General features: G+C 43.5%; 1 protein-coding gene across 5 annotated transcripts in view; it reads right to left on the bottom strand.

The window, feature by feature from the left end:
* Positions 1-26,674, bottom strand: part of LOC137536576 (poly(ADP-ribose) glycohydrolase-like) — a 205,517-nt gene that overhangs the window by 170,743 nt on the left and 8,100 nt on the right. For 2 of the 5 annotated variants that reach the window (XM_068258822.1, XM_068258823.1), the window contains one exon: positions 21,158-21,224. In XM_068258822.1, the coding sequence (XP_068114923.1) occupies positions 21,158-21,224 (67 nt within the window). Of the gene's footprint in view, positions 1-12,110; positions 12,795-21,157; positions 21,225-26,674 lie in introns of those variants that run through there. The other 3 variants (XM_068258820.1, XM_068258819.1, XM_068258821.1) reach the window with 3 other exon arrangements.

The raw sequence follows: 26,674 nt of genomic DNA, 5'->3' as shown, positions 1-26,674 counted from the left end.
GCTGCTTCCCCTCTCAGTCTGGTCAAACCCGCAGTCGGGAACCGTATACGCAGGCGTGCCGCGGGCCGGTTCCTGACACCTGGTGCGTCTATTGTCCAGGGGCGCCATATAGATGTTCTTCCCCCCAATATTGTCCTCTTGTTCCTCTAGTGTCCTCCTCCTGTCCCTGTGTCTGCCTCCTGTCCCCTCTGTGTCTGCCTCCGGTCCATCTGTGTTTGTTACCTGTTCCCGTGTCTATCACCTGGTTGCCTCCAGTACCCCTGTGTCTGTCACCTGTCTGCCTCCTATCCCCCTGTGGCTGCCTCCTTTCCCTCTGTGTTTGTAACTGTCCCCCTCTGTGGCTGCCTCCGGTACCACTGTGGTCCCCCCTCTGCATCTCGATCCAGGTGGCCCCACTCTGACTCCCGCCCCCCTCCATGTCCGTGTCCTGCTCTCCCCCTGCACAAGGAATCAGCAGCAGCCGCTATCACTCACCTCATCCAAACAGTTCCTGGGGTGATTAGATGCTGTTCCCTCCTTGTCAAACACACTGGATGCCTGGAGAAAACTGTATAAGGGTCCCCTAGTCTCAGCCGGATTGCTCCCACGGCTTCAGAATAGCTCCACACAAACAGAAGAGACGGCACACCACTGGCTGCAATAAACTTTGCTGTATTGGAACAAGTGTACACTTGTTCCAATACAGCAAAGTTTATTGCAGCCAGTGGTGTGCCGTCTCTTCTGTTTGTGTGTTCCCTTCTTGTCCCTGATATCCTCAACGTTCCTGCTCTGCAATCAGAAAATAGTTCTCACTCACATCATCTCTTGAGCCTGCGGCAATCGGCTGCTTCTGTCTCTCGCACTCCTTCTCCCTATCGGCTGGTCGCGTCTGACCAGGAAGTGCTGCTGCTAAGGAGAAAGAGTGAGAGAGACAGAAGCAGCCAATCGCCGCAGGCTCAAAAGAGGAAGTGAGTGATAACTGTGGCTACAGCCGCTAATTTCTGATTGCAGAGTAAGAGTGTTAAGGACATCAGGGACCCAGATAAGACCAGCGACAAGGAGGGAACAGCAGCTGATCGCCGCAGGAACTCTTTGGATAAGGTGAGTGATAGCAGCCAGGGCTGTGGAGTCGGTACAAAAATCTTCCGACTCCAACTCAGACTCCTCAGTTTATGAAACAACCAACTCCAACTCCGGGTACGCAAAATGGCTCAGACTCCGGCTCCTTAGTCTAATACTTACCAGGGCTGTAGATTTTGTGCAAAATCATCCGACTCCGACTCCTCAGTTTATGAAATCACCGACTCAGACTTCGACTCCGGGTACCCAAAATTGCTCCGACTTTGACTCCTCAACCCCGACTCCAACTCCACAGCCCTGATAGCAGCAGCCGCTGATTTCTTCTGCAGGGGTAGAGCAGGACACAGGAAATCCCCGACGTTGCGGTGGGTCAGGGGTTTGTATCAGCAGGCAATCGTAAGTCAGGGAATCCCTGTATTCGAACTATAAGATGCAGGGATTTTTTTCTCCCCACTTTTGGGGAGAAAAAGTGCGTCTTATAGTCCGGAAAATACGGTAACTGAGGCAAAAGTAGTTTCTTAACACTATGGGCTTGATTCACTAAGACAAATAGCATGCCTTATCAAAGTTAACATGTCTTATCAGAGTAGCATAGCGAGCACTACGAACCCGCTCAGGGCAGGACGAGTGGAGCTCTCGTCATTGCCAACTAGCAGGCTTAAGTTTGGTATGCTACTCTGATAAGGTGTGTTATCTCTGATAAGGCATGCTATTTGTCTTAGTGAATCAAGCCCTTTCTCTTGAAAAAAACTGCCCATAAAAATAAATAGCTATTCACTTTTATACATGACCTGGATTGATACCGAGGTAAACCTCTGTGTATTTGGACTTATGCTTTATATAAAACATTTTTTTAGCATAATATATTTTAAGTGCCTTTGCTTTACTGATCAGTGCCGTGAGGGTTAAAAGTCTCAAGTAATACATTATCACAGGAGTGTTCTCCAGATCACTCGTCAGTCATCATGTCCTACATGTCCCTAGAGGAGAAATTTATTGAGACGAAGCATTATTATTTAGTATTTAGATAGCTCCAACATCTTCCACCGCACTGTACAGAGTATATTGTCTTGTTACTTACATGTGAGTGTTGTGATGTGATCATTATGACTAATTTGCAAATATCTAATTCGTTAGTTGCAGTTATAACAGAAGTAATGAAAGAGCATGACCAACAAAACAGATTAATGAATCTGCGACGTATACAATTTATTACAGGCTTCTCCAAAATATTGTCCATTCAGGGAGCTTAAAGAGGCCCATACACCTAACGATTTTCCCGCCGATATACAGCAGATTCGATCACTATAATCGAATCTGCTGTGAAATCGTTGCGCAAACGTTGACCGAATGATCGATTTCTGACCAAAATCGATCGTTCCCGTCGTTCCTATCCATGAGGAAGATTTTGCTTGATCGCCAGCGGGTCGGGTGTGCGTCGATAGCGGCGTTCGAATGCCCGACAACAGCTTCAGTAACAGCTTTACTGTAATAATATTTGAAATCTGCTACACAAAATCGCTCCAAAAAAATGTTAGGCATGTTTAGAAAACCTCTCTTAACATGCCTAGAATCACTCTGAAATCTTCTTCAAAAACCTCTAGTGTTTTGCGGATCTGCTAGAGGTTTTTGGTGTGCACTGGTCCTGTTAGTGACTGGGGATATTTGATAGGACAAGAGCTAGAGAATTTTCTGGTATGTTCTCTAAAGCTGGAGGGAGGAGGCAGAGAAGCACATGGCAGATAAAAAAGCACATGCCACATGTGACAAGATCTGCTGACAGCCAGTGTAGCTGCATCCACAGCCATCTAGCACACACAGGTATGTGTTTGCTGCATATGATAAGAATAATTAAATACAGGATTTTATTATCAGACAAGTACAAGACAATGGGGCAGATTTATCAACATAAGTGCATGCAAAATGGAGGGAAATCAATAGCAAAAGTTGATGTGTGTGCTGCTTTTTATTTTCTTTTGGTTGTGATAAATCTGCTCCCATTAACTTTGATTCTGATTGGTAAGTCCTGAGTAGATGTACATATACAGTATATTTGTTCTCCCTGCTTAAAAGCCTTGTTGTACAATACAACAACAATACTTACGCAATCCTGATTTTCTTAAAGGGACACTTAAAGAGAGTCTGAAGCGAGAATAAATCTCGCTTCAGACCTCATAGATAGCAGGGGCACGTGTGCCCCTGCTAAACCGCCGCTATAGCGTCGCTAAACGGAGGTCCCTTCACCCCCAAATCCCCTCGTTTCAGCGGGGGAGCGCTTCCTGGTTGGGGCAGGGCTAACCGCCGCAGCCCTGCCCCACGCGCGTCTGTCAGCGCGTATTTCCGCCTCTCCCCCGCCCCTCTCAGTCTTCCTTCACTGAGAGGGGCGGGGGAGAGGCGGTGATGCGCCGCTGATAGACGCGACTGGAGGCAGGGCTCCAGCCGTTAGCCCTGCCTCCAGGAGCGACCAAGTCTGCGACCAAGTGTCGCAGTGGGGGGTTTGGGGGTGAAGGGACCCCCGTTTAGCGGCGCTATAGCGGAGGTTTAGCAGGGGCACACGTGCCCCTGCTAACTATGACCTCTGAAGCGAGATTTATTCTCGCTTCAGAGTCTCTTTAAGGGTAGAAAAAAAATGAGTTTTATTCACCTGGGGCTTCCACCAGCCCCCTGCAGCTGACCGGTGCACACACAGTCTCGCTCGGATCCTCCTGGCCCCGCCGGCAGCTACTTCAGTTTTCGGCGACAGACGCCAACAGGCGTGGGAACACGAGTGATTCTTTGCGTTCCTGGCCGCAATAGCGCCCTCTATACTGCTATTGCGGCAAGGAATGCGAAAGAATCACTCGCGTTCCCAGGCCTGCCAGCGCCTGTTGCCAAAAACGGAAGTAGCTGCTGGCGGCGCCAGGAGGATCCGAGCTAAACTGCGTGGGCACCGGACAGCTGCAGGGGGCTGGTGAAAGCCCCAGGTGAGTAAAACTCTTTTTCTACCCTTAAGTGACCCTTTAAAGAGAGTCTGAAGCGAGAATAAATCTCGCTTCAGACCTCATAAATAGCAGGGGCATGTGTGCCCCTGCTAAAACGCCGCTATAGCGCGGCTTAACGGGGGTCCCTTCACCCCCAAATCCCCCTCGATACACCGGGGGAGCGCTTCCTGGTTGGGGCAGGGCTAACCGCCGCAGCCCTGCCCCACGCGCGTCTGTCAGCGCGTATCTCCGCCTCTCCCCCGCCCCTCTCAGTCTTCCTTCACTGAGAGGGGCGGGGGAGAGGCGGCGATGCGCCGCTGACAGACGCGACTGGAGGCAGGGCTGCAGCCGTTAGCCCTGCCTCCAGGAAGAGACAGCCAGCGACTTTTTCTACGACACACTTTTGCGGGGGGTGGGTTGGGGGTGAAGGGACCCCCGTTTAGCCGCGGGATAGCGGCGTTTTAGCAGGGGCACACGTGCCCCTGCTATTTATGAGCTCTGAAGCGAGATTTATTCTCGCTTCAGAGTCTCTTTAAAGGAGGAGCTGTCAGCCATACTACACCAGATAAAAAAAAAACACAACAACATATATAAGTAGATAAATACTAGCTCTACTTACATAACATGTGTATTGCACGGTCCAAGTATTGATTTCAGTGAACTTTATAAAATAAGAAAAGGTAAATGGAGAGAATTCTGTTCGCTGGCAGGGGCCATCTTTACTCCCTCCAGCTGAAGCCAATGGTGAGGTGATTTCCTCACTTACTCCCCCCACCAATAGCAAGCCTTGATTGTAAATGCAGTGAATCCTTAAGGAAATTGTAGCAGGGACGGGGTCCCCACGGATGCGATGCAGTGGTAGCAGCCACTGCCCACATGAATCAGCGGAGATGCCTGTCGGGCTGGAGTGTGGGGAGGGGGCAGACACGGATAGTCATGGGAGGCAGCCAATGAGAGGAAAAGGAGTGAGAGTGACACAGGCTGCAGCCAATCAGGCTGAACTAGCTGCGTCTGTGCAGAAACTCCCCCCGTCCTAGCCTGCACTGCAACTTCTCTTTTGCGGCTGATTACTGGCTGCGTACTAAGGAGCTGGGGACAGGAGGATTACTCTCTGCATTAAAAAAGTAAGATTGATTTTAAAGTTATGCACTGCCTTTTTAGCATTCCTTTTATATGATCACCAGATAGAAATAGAGAATTAAATGTTTTTTATGCCTAAAGGCCCATACACACGTCGGATTTTTTTAAACGACCCATCGTTTGGACGTCCTGTCTTTCAGCCGTCCGGACGTCAAATCGGGCAGGGGAAATGAGTTGAACTTACCCGGGGCTTCCAATTGTCCCCCGCAGACATCCTGTGCCCAGGCAGCCATTCACGGATGCTCTGGCCTCGCCTCCGGTTCACTTCTGAAATTTCAGACATTAAAGTCTGAAAACCACTGCGCCTGCGTTGCCGTGTCCTCGGTCCCACTGATGTCATCAGGAGCATACTGCGCAGGCACAGACCATACTGGGCCTGCACAGTACGCTCCCTGGTGAAACCAGTGAGAGCGAGGACACGGCAACGCAGGCTCAGTGGTTTTAAGACTTTAAAGTCTGAAATTCCAGAAGTGAACCAGAGGCGGGGCTGGAGCATCTGTGAGCTGCTGCTCGGGCACAGGATGTCTGCGGGGTACCATTAGAAGCCCCGGGTAAATTCAACTAATTTTCCCCTGACCCCCTATACAGTATTCCTTTAAGTGACAGTACCATCGTTTCTCACTGTTTATGCAAAAGCCGCATTTCAATCCCTATTTTGCCATTGTTTGAGGTGAACCAGGGTCACCTCAAATGACCCTCTGAGGAGGTGAAAAACAAGGATTGCCACCAAAAGGTCTCAACTACTTTTCTGCACGCTTACAAAAAAATCATTTTAATGAAATGCCTGAATCGGGCCTTATTCTAAAATGAATCCGCTCTCTCTGAACAGTTTCTTAGGTTATTCTTGAATGTTAGGTTATCTCTGTTTTCAGTGGACTAAAGTGTCCTAGTTCCGCCTCTGACTATTTCCATTATAATCGAACAATTTATCTGAGAACATTGCATTAATTTCAGCATGTTGATAGATTTCACCAACCATAGAATTGGTAACACTGTAATACCTCAACACGTGTATAATCATAATGCACTCAGTTCACGATATATCATAGGCTGTTTTCTCTGCCTTGCAAGGGATATCTTTTCTATGACTTTTACCATATTGTGGTTTCAATCTACACAGTTATAGTTTGTCACCCTCCACCATAATCCTGATACAAGCTAATTGCTTAATCTACTGCGCTTTTTCTTCTTCACTGTGTGTTATTTTGTTATATTGCTATTTTCAGGCGATACTTTTTATCTGTACTTTGAAATTCCAATAATGTGCTATATCACCTTGACAGCCTCATTACCTGTAAAGTTTTATCAGACTTTGTTAAACTTTTAATAAGTTTACTATAAGATTTAACATATAAAATACATGTAGTCTGTATAATACCGAACACTACAAAACAAAGCAAATTTCTACACCTAAAAGTAAACCTTTTACATGCTGAAATTTGAATCGATTTAAATCTTCATTCTTATACTGCATCTATACTGAAGTATTAGTCTGATGGAAATTAAAAGTCTTAATATTTACTTGTGCTTTCAACTCCGTGAGATAGCCTAACAAGATTTTCTGGCTAAATGCTTCTTTTGACCTGTATCTGATCTGTACCTACAGGATAAGATGGAGGACTTGTACACAACAAACTGCTTCACAGCTTTGTACTGCATCTAGCAAATACAAAAAACTGGCAGTGGAGCATTTGACGTTCCATTAGATTACTGTTGAAATTTTATCTTATATCGAATAGTGCAAAATGGTAAGAAGTTCAACAGTAAATAGATCAGTGATACCATTGGCTTTGGAATGAAACATGACTGGCAGGAGAGAATACATCACATTTTGACATGTGAAGCTCCTGTTAGTCTAAGTCATGGAATCATGCTAGGTTTGGTGTGCATCAGCCTTAACTGCAGGTTATCAACCACACTAGAAAGTTTCAGAGTGCATTCACAACGTATCAGTTGTGTTGCAGAATAATTCATCAAATCTCTTGTATAGCATACAGCACAGGCCCATGAGCCGAATGAGGCCCTTCTTGCCATTTTATGTGGCCCTTTCAATGTCTATCATTGCAAGCAGTAAAAAACGACAGCATGCCACTTGTCTAGAGGAGCAGACTAGCTAGCAATACTGATTGTAACATTGTCAGTTTAAATTGGGGGCAGAAATAACCCATCCCCCCACAACAAAATTAGTATGGGACCCCCTCCTGGGATCCAATACACCCAACCCCCAAGTGGCTGGTAAAACACACCCCCACCACCATTTCCCCACATAGAGTAGTGCAGCAGAGCAGAGTAATATTTACCTGCTCCAGCGATGCATTGTGCATGTTTGGTTCTTCCTGGCAGTTGCATGTTCTGTGCTTGCATACCTTCTTCTCTTGATCACATGATGTGCCTCAGGAGCCAGAAGAATGCAGCATAGAGTGTGTGTGTGGCTGGCAGGAAGTTAGAGAAGACCTGAAGCAGCACTGGAGCAAGTAAATATTAAACAGATCCACTGAGCTACTCTGCAGAATGGCTACCGTTATGCCACTTAGTTCAATAAAGGTTAAAACAATTTTCCCACGACCTGTTTTTAATTATAGCTATCGATTTGAGAGCAAAGTTGGAAAGTTGCAGAAAAACTGTGGCGAATGCTAATCACCTGATCAATATGCATCAGCTTGATTTGAGTGAGGAATGAGAATCTGGGGCGACACTGGCAAATTTCTCCAAGAGGGCCACTGAATTATTAAAATGAACACCAGTATATTGGCGGGTTTTCTTTTACCTTCTTCAAAGACTATAAAGCTGGCGTCTGACTTTGCTATTTTCCTCCTTGAGCTCTTTAACAAACTGTAACCAAAAGGAAATGTCTGCAACACCTGCAATTTGAGCGTGCTAGAGTCCAAAACCATAAGTTAGGAACTAGGAAGGAAGACCCTTAAAGAACAGCACCACTCAAGAGGATAGTTTCAAAAATATGAATACCATTGTCTTTATTACAAAAATTTAATATGACACCTTTGGTAGTCCAAAATTAAAAGCAGGAAGAAGTGAAGGAAAAACTAAATAAATTAAAAATAGACAAGGCACCTGGCCCAGATGGCATGCATCCTCGGGTCCTAAGGGAATTAAGTTCAGTTATAGATAAACCCCTTTATCTTATCTTTTGTGACTCTCTTTCAACTGGCAGAGTCCCAGTGGATTGGCGTACAGCCCACGTTTTCCCACTATTTAAGAAGGGCAAAAAATCAGATCCAGGAAATTATAGACCTGTAAGCTTAACATCAGTTGTATGCAAACTATTTGAGGGGTTACTAAGAGATACTATACATGACTTCATAGTAGAAAATAATCTTATTTCTCAGCATCAACATGGGTTTACTAAAGACAGGTCCTGTTTGACTAACATGCTCGGCTTTTATGAGGTAGTGAATGCTAATATGGATATTGGGAATGCTGTAGATGTGATATACTTGGACTTTGCAAAGGCCTTCGACACTGTTCCCCACAAAAGTCTGGTGCAAAAGTTGAGGATGCAAGAACTGGGGAAGAGTCTGTGTGCATGGATAGGGAACTGGCTAATGGACAGAAAACAAAGAGTTGTGGTCAATGGATCGTACTCAAAATGGGAGACTGTTAGCAGTGGGGTCCCACAGGGGTCTGTACTGGGTCCAGTGCTCTTCAATTTATTTATTAATGACCTAGTAGATGCAGTAGTGAGCAATGTTGCTATTTTTGCAGATGATACAAAATTGTGCAGAATCATCAACTCAGGAAGATAGGCACATATTGCAACAGGATCTGGATAGGATGGCTATATGGGCACATAAATGGCAGATAAAATTCAATGTTGACAAATGTAAAGTCATGCATTTTGGTCGTACCAATGGTCTAGCACCATACAAAATAAATGGGATACAGTTGGAGACATCAAACTTGGAGAAGGATTTAGGAGTACTCATCGACAACAAGTTAAATAATCGTACACAATGCCAAGCCGCTGCAGCTAAAGCTAACAAAATTTTGGGATGCATTAAAAGGGAAATAAAAACTCGAGATGCTAGCATAATATTGCCCCTGTTTAACTCCCTAGTAAGGCCACATCTGGAATATGGAATTCAGTTCTGGGCACCACATTACAAAAAAGATATTGCAGTTTTAGAGCAGGTGCAGAGACGAGTAACAAAATTGATACGTGGGATGGAAGGTCTCGCTTATCAAGAAAGGTTAGATAAACTGGGTTTATTTAGTCTAGAGAAAAGACGCCTTAGAGGAGATCTAATTAACATGTATAAATGCATCAGAGGGCAATATAATAGCTTGGTGGATGAGCTTTTTGTCCCTAGGCCTTCTCAATAGACTAGAGGACATGATCTGTGCATGGAAGAAAAACGTTTTAGCCATTTATTTAGGAAAGGGTTCTTTACAGTAGAGTGATTAAGATGTGGAATGCATTGCCACAGGAAGTCGTTATGGCAAACTCTATACCTACATTTAAAGAGAGTCTGAAGCGAGAATAAATCTCGCTTCAGACCTCATAGTTAGCAGGGGCATGTGTGCCCCTGCTAAAACGCCGCTATCCCGCGGCTTAACGGGGGTCCCTTCACCCCCAAATCCCCTCCGTACAGCAGGGGAGCGCTTCCTGGTTGGGGTAGGGCTAACCGCCGCAGCCCTGCCCCACGCGCGTCTGTCAGCCGCGTAACTCCGCCTCTCCCCCGCCCCTCTCAGTCTTCCTTCACTGAGAGGGGCGGGGGGGCGGGGGAGAGGCGGCGATGCGCGTCTAATAGACGCGACTGGAGGCAGGGCTGCAGCCATTAGCCCTGCCTCCAGGAAGAGAAAATTTTACGACCAACTTGTGACCAAGTCTTGCGGCGGGGGTGGGTTTGGGGTTGAAGGGACCCCCGTTTAGTCGCGGGATAGCTGCGTTTTAGCAGGGGCACACATGCCCCTGCTAACACGGAGCTCTGAAGCGAGATTTATTCTTGCTTCAGAGTCTCTTTAAAGGGGGCTTAGATGCTTTCCTTGCGTTGAAAGACATCCATGGCTACAATTACTAGGTAATGCCTAATGATGTTGATCCAGGGATTTTATCTGATTGCCATCTGGAGTCGGAAAGGAATTTTTCTCTTTTGGGGCTAATTGGACCATGCCTTGTAAGGGTTTTTTTCGCCTTCCTCTGGATCAACATGGATATGTGAGGAAACAGGCTGGAGTTGTACTTTGTACTGGTTGAACTCGATGGACGTATGTCTTTTTTCAACCAAAATAACTATGTAACTATGTAAAACAGACCCTGTCGTCCTAAATCACTTTGCTGCTAACAATCATGCTCATGCAAATGAATATGATAAATATTGCAAACAACATATCATAAGTACACCCAATAACAAAGTTGTATATAGGAGAAGCCAATATAGAATAACCAACCTAATGGGTTCCAATAAGGAACTCACAGGTGGATGAACTCGGGTTCAGTAAAGTGCTATAACAAGTGATAAACATATACCCTTCAAAAATATATATTTAGTGTAGCTATGACAATATCCATAAAATAAACCATGAATAAAGTGCTATAGTGCAAAGAAAAAACACAATCCTGTAAAAAAAAAAAAAAAAAAAAAAAAAAAAAAAAAAATGTGGCAAACTGCATATTACACTTTCAAATAAACCTAGGAGCAGCCTGTATAGATAAACTGCATAGAGAAATAAAGAGCGTGTAAGAGCAGATATGGGCAGCGCAGCAAAGGAGTGACTGGGATCCCCTCAAGACAGTCCCACTAGTTCCATGGGCTTCGCCCCACTTTTCAATGGAAATATGTATACAATAAAAATGTGTATACATATTTTTGAAACTATACTCTTGATTGGTGCTATTCTTTATGGGTCTTCTTTTCTAGTCATTAATCTTTAACAAACTGTGCTAAGTCTCGGAGGAAAGAAACATCCATATGCATAGTTTCTAGAACAACACCTTTGCCTTAATTCTCAGTGATTTTTTTTCATGAACAATCAAGACTATCCCAAAGTAGTTGAAACTTGCCATGGACAATCCATGCCCCCAATACTTCTCAAACGAAGGAAAAATGTTTTGTGCGACACTTGTGTTCAATAGTATTTCTGCAATAGTAGGGCATCTAGGATTGGTTATGGGCAAGGATAGTTAGTGAGTTGGTTAAAGGTCACAATTGGGCACATAGAAATGGTATCAGTAAGACCTATTGTCGGTCAGTATCAGTATTAAATGAAAGTTTTGTACCATGCCGAGAAGGACCTGTGACAAAACTGTGCTTAAGCTTCAAATCCTGCCACCAAACAGTGGCACCATAATACAACACAGAACTGCACATCAAGTACTAACAAATGGCTAAGGCCCGGTTCACATTGGCCTTAAAAACTGTCCATTTGCCAATGTATACATAATTTCAAACATACAGATTCCAATACACAAATTCCAATAAACCAGTAGGTTAAACAAAACTACAGTAATTATGTTTGCTCATGGATTCATTTAAAATGTAGATCAAATGATATCTAGTTCTAAAGGACCTATGGCCAAACACTTGGAAAAACCTGCATAAAGTCAGCGGGGCTAAATGGAAAGTGTTATAAACCATTACTAAATTGATCAGTTACTTGCATAATACAACCACTACCCACACATTCCACTAGCAGCAAGTTTTCACTACAGAGCTGTGGTCAATGATAAGATTCTCCTAAAAAAATTAATTGTTACAATCAACATTCACACGTTCAGAGGCAAGACAAAGGAAAGCCAGCAAACAACTGCCAAAGAGATAACTGTAATATTTCAGCAACACTTTTATAGGCCTCTTTAATTAAGACAAGGTTTCTGACCAGAGTTAAATCATTGGCATATCATAAAACCACAATCATAATACCTACACTTGTTGCAAATCTATTACATGCTCATGCTTGCATGCTGATGAGAATTAAACACAAACACGCTACCTTGTTTCCCCTTCTTTCCCAGGAAAGAGATGATCAGATATTTTGGCAACTCTCTGTCTTTCACTGTCCTTTGCTTTACGCTCCTTGTGTTCACTAGTGTGTTCTCTAGCTCTAGAGTCATGTTTAATTTCAGACTTCAGAACGGTCTTGGCTTTTTCTTGGTCATCTTCTGTTAAAGGTGAATGCTCATGTTCAACCTTAGGACCACGACTGCTCTTCTTGTCCCCTTCTGTGGAGGTCTCAGATTCACTTTCCTGATCTTCTGAAAATGGTAAATCTTCAAATTCATAAGCCTCGGTGTCTTGTACACTTGCTCCTGAGTCTATACCACACTGGTCTGAGAGGGGACTCTCTGGTACACAGTCTATCTGGCTGTTATCTGACACTTCAGAATTTGGAGATGTGGGATTGCTCGTAAGGGGTTGATCTGGAGGTGATCTGGTCATTGTTATATTACTTTCGTTGTCTAGACAGATTACATCATTATCTGATGAAGATTCATATTTATTGTCAATTTCAGCACTGTTTAAATTGTGATCTTCAGTCTTATTTTCTGTACCTACCGAGGTAACACTCTCCAAAGCTTGCTTTTCTTTGCTCATGTTGCTTTGCAGATGGACTTCACCCTTTTCATCTGAACTCATCTTCATACATATATGGTGATTGGTATTTTTACTATGACACCTGCATGACGATAAAACAATAAATGACTTTACCCAGCAGCGCCAGCAACATTTTCACATGGCTGGGGTGTCTTACACATTTTTGTTTAATGTTGAACAAATTATTCATCATATAACAACATTGAAACAATAAAGCAAAGAGAACATAATCAAATATCAGAACTGGATCTAGGTCACATGCACTGGACAGTATGTAAGTAGAATAGAAATTTAACAGAAGAACACAAATATACCAGAACATTGAGGGTAGTCTGTTGCCACAAAGTATTTACTACAGGGATGTTGTTAGGTATAGGGTTGAGTATTCTAGAATCCAAACCCAGCACAGTGACTAAGAAAAACTCTGATCTTCTCATAGAGGGGCGGGGAGAAGCGGTGATCCGTGCGGCGATTGACGTCAGGAGGGGCAGAGCTGAAGCTGAAAGCTCTGCCCCTTCCAGGAAATGCCGGCGGATTGCCCCTCGGGCGATTTGGGGGTTCTGCAGCCCTTGTTTAGCGGCGGGGATGCAGCGGATTACTTGGGAGCACTGAAGCGAACTATAAGGAAGCTTTTGCCGGCGAGGGCCACAAAATATTGTATCGAGGGATGCAAATGGCCCCCGGGCCGCGAGTTTGAGACCCCTGTGCTAGAGGGTTTTGGTGTGCACTGGTACTATGAGCAGCTTCTGTAATCCAGATCTACAGATAGGCAACACGACAGGCTGTATATCAAACAGTTGCACGTGCTGCTAGTAAGTTGCACTTGCTGCTGGTAAGGGGAGGCGCATGCCTGTGATCTCGCCGCCGGGATGGCTTACCCTGCTGCTGCACAAGATTCCGGCGGCGTTAAATACTATTCCCCCTCTAGGTCCATGTGGATAATGGGGAATGATGTAAATTCGGCTTCTAACTATTGCTGGAGGTTGAATTACAGTGTTTTAAAAGTAACTTCCGCTCCGTCTTCTGACGGCACAGAAATTACTCACTGTGCACTGCTATAGCCGTAATTCCTATTACGGTCTATGGTGGCGCCAGCTGTGCCCAAATCTCCTGCGCTGTTATTACAGCACTTGGGGGAGGCAGGCGGTTTGAACAATAGTACATGCTGTCCATATATAAATGTGTCGCATAAATTCAGCCAATTCTTGGCATCCGAATAGACTATACACCAGTGGACATTATTCTAAAGGTGCCCATTAACGGTACAATTTTTCTCTAAATGCGATCTTTTGATGCGGTTTGAAGGATCGTAACTAAATCGCCATTTACTGAACGATTCTTTCTTCAAACAGATCATAAAATCCGACTTTCGGATCGATTTTATCCTATTTAGCAATCAACCAACGAATCATTCCTTATTTATTGCATTCATAAACTGCTAATTTTCGTTCGTAAAAATCCAAAGATCGCATTCGTCCAAAGATCGTATTTGGTGAAAAACATTGTACTGTTAATGGGGACCTTTAGAGGGCACACATGCTCAATCTTGGAAGTGTAAGTATAGTCAAAATGTCAGCTCTGCTCTAACAGTTTAGCACACCCTTAAAGAGACACTGCAGCGAGTATAAATCTCGTGTGGGGCATGTGTGCCCCTGCTAAAACGCCGCTATCCCGCGGCTAAACGGGGGTCCCTTCACCCCCAAATCCACCCCTGCAAAATCTACGACCAACTTGGTCGTAGATTTTGCTGCTGTTGAGGCAGGGCTAACGGCTGCAGCCCTGCCTCTAAGCGCCGTCTATCAGCGGCGCATCGCCACCTCTCCCCCGCCCCTCTCAGCGAAGGAAGACAGAGGGGCGAGGGAGAGGCGGAGATACGCACTGACAGACACGCGTGAGGCAGGGCTGCGGCCATTAGCCCTGCCTCAATCAGGAAGAGATCCCCGGCCACCATGGAGGGGATTTGGGAGGTAAGGGACCCCGTTTAGCCGCGGGATAGCGGCGTTTTAGCAGGGGCACACATGCCCCTGCTGAATATAAGCACTGAAGCGAGATTTATTCTCGCTTCAGTGTCTCTTTAAGAGCTTCCATAAACAATTATTAACTGTATATTTATTGAAAAGATTAACCACCCTGCGACCGCCACCCAGTGGCTCTGTTGTTCTTCCATGCTGCCATATGGAGTAATCTCGCAAGGAGCATGATTTGACGGGAGCTTAGCCTGTCGGTCAGCGATGCTGGGTGCTAAGTTGTATGACAGAGCAATAAACTGTTAAAGTTGTGAAGTGCCGAATTGTAAAAAATGGCCTGGTCAGTAGGGGGGTATAAATCTCTGGTCCTCAAGTCCTTTCAGACTGAATCAGTATCTGTCAGTTATAATTGAATGGAAAAATGATAAGCAGGTGAAGGTAGTGTTTTCCCTATGGGTCAGTTCATATCTACACACTTTAACTGAAAGCTGATACAATAGTGCACTGCTCCAAACAAGTAATGAGTTAAAACGCATCAGTTTTTCAGCATACAGCGATAGGCTGGGTTCATGTATAAAAGGTGTACAGTTTCGTTCCAGTTCTGTCCAGTCACTTTTTTCTCAGTTTGCATCAGTCTTGTATGGCTTGGTTCATACATAAATCTGTACATTTCTGTTCCAGTCCTATCCTGTTAGTGTTGTATTAGTTTTCTATGGCTTGGTTCACACATTAAAGGTGTACAGTTCCATTCCATTTTGCTCAAAAGCTAATCAGTTACATGCTTCCTCAATTGTCTTTGTACTAATTGCAGTTGATTACAATGCAAAAAAGTTATTTCTCTTTTGCAGGATTCAGTGTGACTGTAAACATGAAGTAGAATGTTTTCCTCACTCTAAAAGATCTCTGAATGAATTTAGCATAATTTATTCCTGCAGTGACCGTTCCCAGCCCCTCTGACATTCTGTGCTGGAGGACTTGTGAGTTTTACAGATGACATAACTTTGTAAAAAAAATGGGGTAAGGATAACTCTATGGGTAATACAATGTAGGGAAACAAGTATACAATGTTATGAAAGACTAACTCCCACTTTAAGGGCTGGTTCACATGGACTGCACTGGGCGTCTCCTTCGATGGTGTGGTGTTTGTGCTTTCGACAGCTCTTAGTGGCTTCCCGTCGCAATCTACGTTTTTTTGTCCCCAGTGGTTAAACAACCCTGGACACTAGAAATAGCACCTCAAAAGGGGAAAATCGGAATCAGAACGTCGCGTTCATGCAAACACCAGTAAAACCCCAGTACAAACACTTCCATTCACATGAATGGGAGCGTTTGAAGGGAACCTAAACTGAGAAGGATATGGATTTTTCCTTTTACAATAATACCAGTTGCCTGACTCCCCTGCTGATCCTGTCTCTAATACTTTTAGCCACAGCCCCTCAACAAGCATGCAGATTATGTGCTCTGACTGAAGTCAGACTGGATTAGCTGCATGCTTGTTTCAGGTGTGTGATTTAGCCACTACTGAAGCCAAAGAGATCAGCAGGGCTGCCGAGCAACTGCTATTGTTTAAAAGGAAACATCCATATACCTCTAAGTTAATGCTCCCTTTAACAGCGAATCCCGGACCCCGGTGGTAAATGCGGGACAGACGTCCGTGTGAACCAGCCCTAAGTCATCTAGTTTGTTGCAAATGCCAGGCTGTAGGCTAAGGGTCTTATTTCAATCCCATTTCTCAGTTTTACAATTGCTAGATCTAGAAACGTTTATTTTTCTTCCCACACTTCTAAGTGCAAACATCAGATGGTGCACATGTAGCACCCATAGTAAATGTACAGATAAATGTCATCAGCGTTGGCTTGTGTCATTTGTAGTGTTCATGATTTAGATATTCTATATCATGCCAGACAAGCACTAAATACTGCGACAATTAGTTGAGGTATATAATATTTGAGGGGTTAACTGATTTGTTATTTTAGTTTAATAGTATTGCTTCATTTTTGCCATTATTCTGTAACACATTCAGAGTGCCACATAAGTCTGGTATTTCAGCACAACAAGGTTTTTTTGTCAAAGCTTTTTACGAAGAGATACAAATAGTATAACAGGATACTGGAGACTATGGGACCTAAGTTTCCTACCCAAGATGACCCATGGTTACACACACACACACACACACACACACACACACACACACACACACACACACTAAAATTAAAGTGTAAAGAATTCTCCCTAAATGAGTAATCATTCCATCGCGTGCATATTATTTGGCTAATAAGCAGCTCCATCCACTATTCAATGCTGGCCAGAGGAATCTAGTAAGTATGAAAATGTGTTGTGGTTATCGGTAATGTCAAACACTGAACATTTGTCCATGTCATCCAATCATTTATTCAACTTTTTTTTTTTTTTTTAAGTAAAAAGTTTTTACGAGATGCTCATCCTCTATTTACAGCCAACTTTAGATATAAAGAAAGCAGACATACATAATGAAGAAGCTCCGCTCCAGGCACAAGCATTTTCCTAATCCTGTCCACTTACTGGCAGAGATGGTTTTAACCGAAACAGGCAACTTTGGCACCAACAGTCGTCCAGTAAAATGGGCGCTGCATAGACTGCAATGTTAACTGCTGTTTTATTAGCTCTCAAGGGGTATTGTGAGCATTGGCAGTGCCCGATGATTATAATTAGGTGGTGCAAATGCTGGGGGGAGTTTTAAGCAACAAAAGGTGTCACTTATATCTGCAGAGATTGTGGCGCAGTGGGTAGGTTAGGCATGGTAAGAGGGAGGGTTCAAGTGAGAATATGGTTAGGCTAGGCAACAGCAAAAAAAATATTGGTAAACCTTACAGAATTAGAGTTAGGTAGAGCCCAACAGGAGAATATTGATAATTTACCAATATTCTACTAGAGGTTATCCCCGGCGCTAAAATCACTGCAGCACACTTTTTTGATATATGCAGTTTAACGGTTCAGGAATTCTTGGATTAACAGATTTCACATAAATTAATATACCTGATCAGCACCCAAAAACCTGTTCATTTCTAGCCCCACAGACTAGAGTGTAGAGAGGCTCAGCCTGTGCCTGCTATTATGAACAGCAGGAGTATGCAATCCAAGCAGCAGCAGCCTCAAACGCAGAGCATGGTACTAGCTCCCTCAATTCCTCCGTTTCGGTTCACATAAATACATTTTTAGGGCAAGGATTATTAGATGCAGAAGTTTTATTTAACACAAAAAGTAACATTTTATTCCAAATTTCTGAACCATTAGAAGATATAAAGCACACCTATATCTTGAGATGGCCTTTCAACCTCCCTGGCGGTATGGACTCATCCAGGGAAAAATAGCCGGAAACAGTATAGACAAGTCAGGCTTGTCCAGCTGTTCTAAGGCAGGGTTCCGTTTTACAGCATGTTTATTTATTCGCATTAAAATTTTCATTCATATGCAAATGTTTGCATGCTCTGGAAACAAGGATGTGAAAATGTGCATGTTTTCTTCCAAAAAGCTGAACGGTGTGGAAATTGTGACCTGGCAGAAAGAGAAAAATTACATTTTTTTTTACTGAAACTTTTTGGATTTGATTTTGTTTTTGAAACTACTTATACTCAAGATTGAACCTCTTTTTGCACATAAATGGATGGTTTCTCTGTCTACTCTATAAGACACAGAACATTTATATTGCACTTTACTCCTGGCAGACTCAAAGCACCAGAGCTGCAGCCTCTAGGGTGCGCTCTATAGGCAGTAGCAGTGTTAGAGAGTCTTGCCCAAGGATCCTAGGTGCTGGCTTACTGAACAGGAAGAGCCGAAACCAGGTCACCAGTGTCAGAGGCAGAGCCATTAACCACTACACTATCCAGCCACTGCATATATTAAGTCACATGGCTTTAGGGCAACCAGATCATCCTTCTGCCAAATCTTCCATAAGGAATACACACACAATGCACAACACAGATGTTAATACAAATATCAAAGTGTATGGATTTTCATATGTTGTTGCAGATTGCATTAAAGCTGACACAGTGGTACAGGCAGCATAGTGGTGTATTGGTTAGCTCTCTCGCCTTGCAGGGCTCCCAGCCAGAGCACTATCTGTAAGGAATGAGTTTGTTCTCCCAGTGTCTGCATGGGCTTCCTCTGGGCACTATGGTTTCCCCCCCCACATCCAAAAAACATTCAGTAAGTAAGTAAGTTAGATGGCTTCACCCTAACACACTATAAAGACATTGGCCACATACTATGATACATATACAGACACATGACTATGGTAGAGATTAGATTGTGAGCCCCTCTGAGGACAGTTAAGTGACAAGACAATATACTCTGTACAGCACTGTGGAAGATGTAGGCAATATATCAATACTAAATAATAATAATCATAATAGTGTGAACAAGCCCTAACAGTTCAGTTGGAGTTATTTTTTTAAATGAAACTTCCTCCAAAGTTTTTCACAGTATAGTTCTGTATTTACTATTATCTTGGGAGGAGTCTGGGTGTTAAATGTTCCCTCTTTGTGTAGACAAGTGATATACAAATACCAGTTGTGCAAAAAGTTCTGGTAGAATTTTTCTCTGAACGGTTTTCATTTTTGTGGCATTTTTTTTTTTTTTTTACATGGATACTAGTTTGTTCAAATAATGTCTAGAGTTGGTATCCCTTATTCTTTTTATACCATGAAGATCAGCAGACCACGCCTACCTACAGGGTGTGGCAAGTCCACCCATTGCCACAGAAATTGGCATAAAGAGCACAGTTTATGAGGCCAGGAACTCCAGAGGCACTCGAGAAGTTCTTCATGCATTGCAGGTCTGTGAGGGTGTTAAGTATTTTTTTTTCTTTTCTTCCTGCCTCTACTGTTCTATTTGTCATGGATTTGTGTTTTGTTTCAGATTTGATCAGCTTCTGTCCAGGGTCCAGAATGACATACAGCAGACTATATAACCTGAAGAACACCTACTGGTCACCCTGATTTGTGTTTAATTTATCATTTTATATTTGTGAAAGTTTTTTTTAAATCGGTCAATGAACAATACTAGCAGTTTATCTACTGTGAACAGAGTGATCTGATTAGCATATTGTAAGAAATACCTTATATACTCATGTATAAGCCTAATTTTTCAGCACAAAAAAAAAATGTGCTGAAAAGTTACCCCCTGGCTTAAATGCGAGTCAGTGGAGTAGAACGATAGCGAAGTAGGTTTCGTTACAGGCAGAGGAGCGTAAGGATCTTGCGCTAGTGATCCTGCTCTTGTCAGCTGGCTCCCTGCTGTGTCCTTGCCCCCCATCCCCTACAACATGGTGTGCAGAATGCTCTGCTCAAGACTACCTGTGTCTTCTGGCTTGTGAAGTCGATCGTGCAGCATTGTGTCATTTGTGCAATGATCAAGGATTATTCCTGTCTGGAAATTGGCTATGGGGAGGTGTGATAACTAGTACTGGGGGCACATCTGGCTACTGTGGAGGGGGTTATACTGGGAGGGAGCTTATAGGCAAGTCAATAACTTTTTCTGGTTTCTGAAGGAAAAAGGGGTTCCTCAGCTTATACGCAAATGGAAAATGGAAACTGAACGTGTCTGCAGAGGACCACTGAAAGTAATTTCATCTAGTTACATATTTACTTGCTGTCCCGCAATGCAGAAAGCAGCACGATGCCAGACAAAGTATGGCAAGCTTCTTACAGATGATCTTGAATTCTGTTTCCATGCAAATTGTCTCTGACTCGAAACTGAACCAATCAAGGGAAGGGTATCTGTTGGATGAAATTCAGGTGACTCACAAAAAAAACCCCAAAAACCAGAGAACTCCAGGAGCACCAAATTGTGTAGTATTTTCAGGCAATGGGATAATAAATGAAACAAATACTACTTACAAGGGAAGGGTAAGGGCTAGTTCACATCACAAGAGCTTTTCTAAACGCTTTGTGATTTTAAAAGCTCTTGCTAATGTAATCATATGTGTGTTCTCACTGGAGTGATGTGATTTTGTAAAACTACCCCATAGCATTGCATTAGCAAGAGCTTTTCAAATCACTAGCTTTTAAAAAAACTCTTACAGTGTGAACCAGCCCCTAAACTGTACACAAGTTGAGAGGAGGCACCCCAAATGTTACATGCAATCAATTCAGATTGAAAGTATAGAAATTATTTTTATTTTGATTGACGCCAGAAAGGATGATGCATTTCACGGGACCTGCCCACTTCTTCAGGTCTATAGAACAGTGTCTTATGCATAGGCACATCAAGTCTGTGCGTGCAGCTGCATTAAGACAATGTACTGTAGACCTGAATAAGCAGGAAGATGCCGTGAAACGCGTCGTATTTTCTGGTGTCAATCAAAATAAAATTAATATCTGTAACTTCAGACTGATGTAAGACATTCACTTTTGGGGCACCTCCTGCCAATTTGTGTACAATTAAGTGTAATAATCTAAAAATTAATATATGATTATATAGTAGATTGAAAAATAATTACCTTTTATGCTCTTCTGTTCGTCGTCCTTTATGTCCTAACCAGGAATGGAGGGTCCTCTGTTTGAGAACTGTGAAGTACAGAAAAACAACCACAATAATTAATCTAGACAAATGTAGCTATGATACAATTCAAGATCTGCCACTCACAAAGACCTTTCCGTTCTGCCTCCACCTTCAATATGTGCACTTATTTCTAAATGAATTGAATAAAGTTCCGCACCCACTCTGCAAAAAGAAATAAACTTTATTCTGATCCCCAAGCAGGAGAAAACAAACAACAAAAAACATGATCAACACCACAGGAGCTGGCATGTTTCAAACCAACAGGACTTAAAGCGGGATTGTCACTGTAAAAATCAAATTTCAACAGCAACTGGTCTGAGTGTATTAAGTGATAAAGATGCTAATCCTGCATTCAAAACTTTTTCTGCTGTTATGATTTGGAGTTATCACATACTTAAGGAGCATTGGCCCTTTAGTAGTCAGTGCCAAACAGTTGCATGCTAGGGGTTTTTGTCTATAATATATTCCTCCTCTTCCATTTATTTCCCTGCCTAGCTGTTTATCTGAATCACGATCCCCTGCTCACTTGAGTTTACAAGCAAGGCTGAGGTGACTCAGCGATTGTAGGAGAAAAGAACAAAAGGTAAAGGGCAGAAATGAAATCAGGATTTAGCCTAAACTATGGGCAAAAGACATGGTTCCCACCAGGAACAGAATTCTCTTCATTTACTATATAACATTTTCTGAAATCAAAAACGTGGACAGTACAATACATGTGTTATGTAACTAGATCAAGTATTTATCTACTTATATATGTGTTTTTTTTTCCCCTGGCATAGTATGGCTGATACTACTGCTTTAAAAAAACAACTGAAGTGAGAGGGGATATGGAGGATGTCATATTTATATTGTTTTAAACAATGCAAACTGCTAGGCTGTCCTACTGATCCTCTACCTCACATACTTATAGCCACAGACCATGATCAAGCATGCAGATCAGGCGCTGTGATTGAAGTTTGACTGGATTTGCCACCTGCTTGTATCAGGTGTGTGGCTCAGCATGAAATATCAGCATGGCTCCCAAGCAACTGAAATTGTAAAGGAAAGGAAATAAATATGGCAGCCTCCGCATCTCTCTCACTTCAGGTGCTTTAATCACAGCCAACCTGTGCTAGTGAAAAAACACAAATACAAACATTTCATTGACAGCCATACCCCACCCTATGAAATCAATCTAGACAGAGTAACCCATGTATAACATGCTCTGTATGTTAAATGGCTCTTTCAGCCATTAAAAAAAAACAACCCAATGTAGCATCCAGGACTGGCTAAAGGCGGTTCAGTTGCACATGTAGTGGTCATCGTAAGCACTAGATGCTTGCAGCTGGTTGCATACACCCTGCACAGAAATAGGAGCAGCTGACTATTAGTTGTGTGTGCTGCTGTCAGCCTTTTGTATAAAAGAGGCCTTAGTTTGTTGCTTCCTTTTGTGCATTTCACTTATTTTTTTTACATTTTTCACATTTGTTGCATAAAGCTTGTGACTATTGCCATTGTTTTCATTCACAATTGCCGTTTTCTCTTCCTAAACTGTTGCTTTTAACATGTCCACCTGTTTTGTGAGTCATGCATAGGTTAATCTGCCTAGAACAGGGGTGTCAAACTCAATCATGTAAGGGGCCAAAACTTAAAACATTTTCTAAGTTGAGGGCCAAATTGTTTATTAACGATTTAACTGTTACTGAACAGTCTAAAACTAAGTGGTGTAACTATGGGGGGCCTGCTCCTCCCTTCTGCAGAGTACTGTAGTGGAGAAGTTCAATATCTATCTGCTCCAGTGCTCCTTTGGGTCTCCTCTGATCTTCCTGACAGCCACATGCTTTATGCTGCATACCTCTGGCTCCGAATGCACGACATGTTCAGGAGCTGGAGGTATGCAGCATGGCGCATGCAGCTGCTAGGAAAAACAGAAGAGACATGCAGCACTGGAGCAGTTAAATATTACACAGCTCTGCTGTGCTCCTCTGCAATGTGGGGAGATGTGTGTGTACCCTATTACAAACATGGTCACCAGTGTGCTCCTTCAGAGAGGAAGGCAGTGCATGGGCTTTCTTTTGCTGTTTACAATGATGCACACTGGAATCTCTTGAGGGCCACATACAATGGCAAGGAGGACCACATTAGGCCCGTGGACCTTGTGTTTGAGACCTGTGGTCTAGATCATCCTCACAGTGGGGTATGGCTCTCATTTAAAGGATAACTGAAGTGAGAAGAATATGGAAGCTGCCATATTTATTTCCTTTTAAACAATACCAGTTGACTGGCAGTCCTGCTTATCCCTTTAGCTGCAGTAGTGTCTAAATAACGCCAGAAACAAGCATACAGCCCAGACCTGACAATAACGTCAGAAACACCTGATCTGCAGATGCTTGTTTAGGGATTTTGGCTAAAAGGATAGCTAGGCAGTTGGTATTGCTTGAAAGGAAATAAATATGGCAGCCTCCATATTCCTCTCACTTCAGATGTCCTTTAAAAGTTTGTATTTGTATGCATGTGGGTGTTCACCACAATAGAGGTAAAATATAGCAGTGTTCTCCCTAGAATTTTTTTCCAGCCGGGTGGAACGAAAAAGTAGCCATTTGGGGCATGATGGGGACCAGTGAAACACTGCCTACTGCATAGGAGGAGGAGGAAAGCCAATGACAGCCGGGTGGTCACCAAAATTAGCCGGGTGGGGCACCCACCTAAAAGAGCCTGGGGAGAACACTGTATAGTAATATCCCTATGGCTATGATTAAAGCATGCATGAAGCAAAAAAGAAGATTAATACTTACATCACATCCTCCTATATCTCACTGTTCCAGCGTTGCATCCCTCTTCATCTTCTGCCAGTACATTTCCTCACAGGTTTGCTTCAAGGAATTATTGGTCTGAAATGTGTCACCTCATGTGGTAGTGGTTGTTGCTTTTTTACTGCATGTGGATCAGAATAGAGTTCTATTTATTTTTTCAATGTATCAGTATTCCTCCTGGGATGTGAAAGGAAACGAGAGTGCTTGGAGAAACGGCTAAGTTAAAGAGAACCCGAGGTGTGTTTAAAGAATGTTATCTGCATACAGAGGCTGGATCTGCCTATACAGCCCAGCCTCTGTTGCTATCCCAAACCCCACTAAGGTCCCCCTGCACTCTGCAATCCCTCATAAATCACAGCCGTGCTGTGAGGCTGTGTTTACATCTGTAGTGTCAGTCTCAGCTGCTCCCCCGCCTCCTGCATAGCTCCGGTCCCTGCCCCCGTCCCTTCCCTCCAATCAGCAGGGAGGGAAGGGATGCAGGCGGGGACTGGAGTTCTGCAGGAGGCGGGGAGAGCAGCAGACTGACACTATAGAGATAAACACAGCCAGCTCTGACAAGCTGTTTGTCAGCAGCGTGGCTGTGATTTATGAGGGAGCAGAGTGCAGGAGGTCCTTAGGGGGGTTTGGGATAGCAACAGAGGCTGGGCTGTATAGGCAGATCCAGCCTCTGTATGCAGAGAATATTCTTAAAACCCACCTCAGGTTCTCTTTAACCAGAAGTTTCAAGCAACCACTAAAGACAGGTCCTGTCTCACCAACATGCTCAGCTTTTATGAAGTGGTGAATGAAAATGTAGATATTGGGAAAGCTATAGATGTAATGTACTTGGACTTTGCAAAGGCTTTTGACACCCTTCCCCACAACAGCCTAGTGCAGAGGATACGGGGACTAGGAGAAAATGTGTGTATGTGGATAGAGAACTGGTTAAAGTAACTATTAGCCATAATATGCCCTCCCCCCCCCCCCCCCCCAAAAAAAAAAAAAAAACAACAAAAACACATATGTAAGTAGATAAACACTTTGTCTACTTACATAACAGATGTATTGCACTGTCCACGTTTTTTTTTTTAATTATTATTATTATTTAGTATTTATATAGCGCCGACATATTACGCAGCGCTGTACAGTGTATTTATATTGTCTTATCACTAACTGTCCCTCAAAGGAGCTCACAATCTAAATCTACCATTGCCATATGTCTATATTTGGATTTTAGTGATTTTTAAAATATTAATAATATATAATCCTAGTCCTGGCAGTTGCCATCTTGTGTCCTCCGGCTAAAACATCCCCCCCCCCCATCCCCCGCAAACATTCTGAGCACAGCGGGGAGGAATAAAAGCGCAGCAGGCACAGACTCACCTACTAATGGATCCAAGTGCTGGTGTTCCCATCTATTCTTGAGGACATCATCCAGCGGAGTCTCAATACTATATACAGTAGAGGGCGCTGTACGCGTGGTGGATGATCTGTGATTGCAGCTGGCCAGAGGCCATGGTGAGAATTTTTTTTTTTTTTTTACTGCAGAGCACTGGGGATCTCTGGGGAGGGAGGTGGAAGTACTCTGGCATAAATTTGGCTACACCTATACCTGTCTACATCAATACCTGGCTACTTATACCCTGGCATAAAGCTGGCTACTCCTATACCTGGCTACTTATACTGTGGCACCTACAGCTAGCTACATATACTGGCAGTAACTATATCTGGCTTCCTATACTGCGACACCTACAGCTGGCTACATATACTGGCAGTAACTATATCTGGCTACCTATACGGGGGTGGGGCTAGATACTGCATCACGAAAGTTTTCGAGCCCACAGGTAGGAGGTGCAATTTTACACCCTCCCCTGGAAGCAATTTAGCATAGAAACTGACGATTGGAAGTTTAGCTTCCAATGCGCACCCTGCATCATGCACAAGGGGGAGACTTGGTGGGGTCTTATACTCACCTTTGGCGTACTGATCCCTCATCACGTACCTCTGATCGCTTCCCCAGTGTCTGCTCCCGTGTCTCAGCAGATTTTCTTCTCCCTTGCGACACCGGGGACATGATGTAAACTACCTTTCCAGGTCACGGCCAATCTCCAATATAGGTCTATGTAAGTAACTTGCTGCAAAACTAAGGAGAGTGGAGAGGAGAGTGCTAAGTCCCGCCCGCTGAGATATCGGAGCCACTTGCATTACAGATGTGAGTGGCTTATCATGACTGGCTGTATTTAGAAGAGAAGCTTCATGATTGGCTCAAGTGTGAGCAGAAAGTTTTGCAGGACACATGCTGCAAGTCCTGTCTGCCGAGGTATCGGAGCCACTTAGTTAGTGAGTGGCTGCCTCTATTCAGTGACGACTGCAATTTTAAGGGAGCCCTGGCAACTGTACCAGAAATTTCTTCAACCTGGCTATGCAGCCCTAAGGTATACTTAACTTTGTAGTTCACCAAATGTGCAAGTGCTTGTACTGTACCTCCAATAAGAGGACAGAACCAGTCTTTTGCAGCAGAGAATATACCATGGCATGTTGGGGCAGTTCTAGGACTATTTCTAGTAAATATAATATAGTAAACTTCTGATATAGAAAACAACTTTTCCTGGTCTCTTGGAGTTCACTATAAACAAGATTATACTGTATAATTTTTTTAAAGAAATAAATATGGCAGCCTCCAA

The sequence above is a fragment of the Hyperolius riggenbachi genome, chromosome 10 (assembly GCF_040937935.1).
Source record: "Hyperolius riggenbachi isolate aHypRig1 chromosome 10, aHypRig1.pri, whole genome shotgun sequence".
Classification (NCBI taxonomy): Eukaryota; Metazoa; Chordata; class Amphibia; order Anura; family Hyperoliidae; genus Hyperolius; species Hyperolius riggenbachi.
The sequence above is the reverse complement of the archived record's forward strand: the minus strand, read 5'-3'. Positions and strand labels throughout refer to the sequence as shown.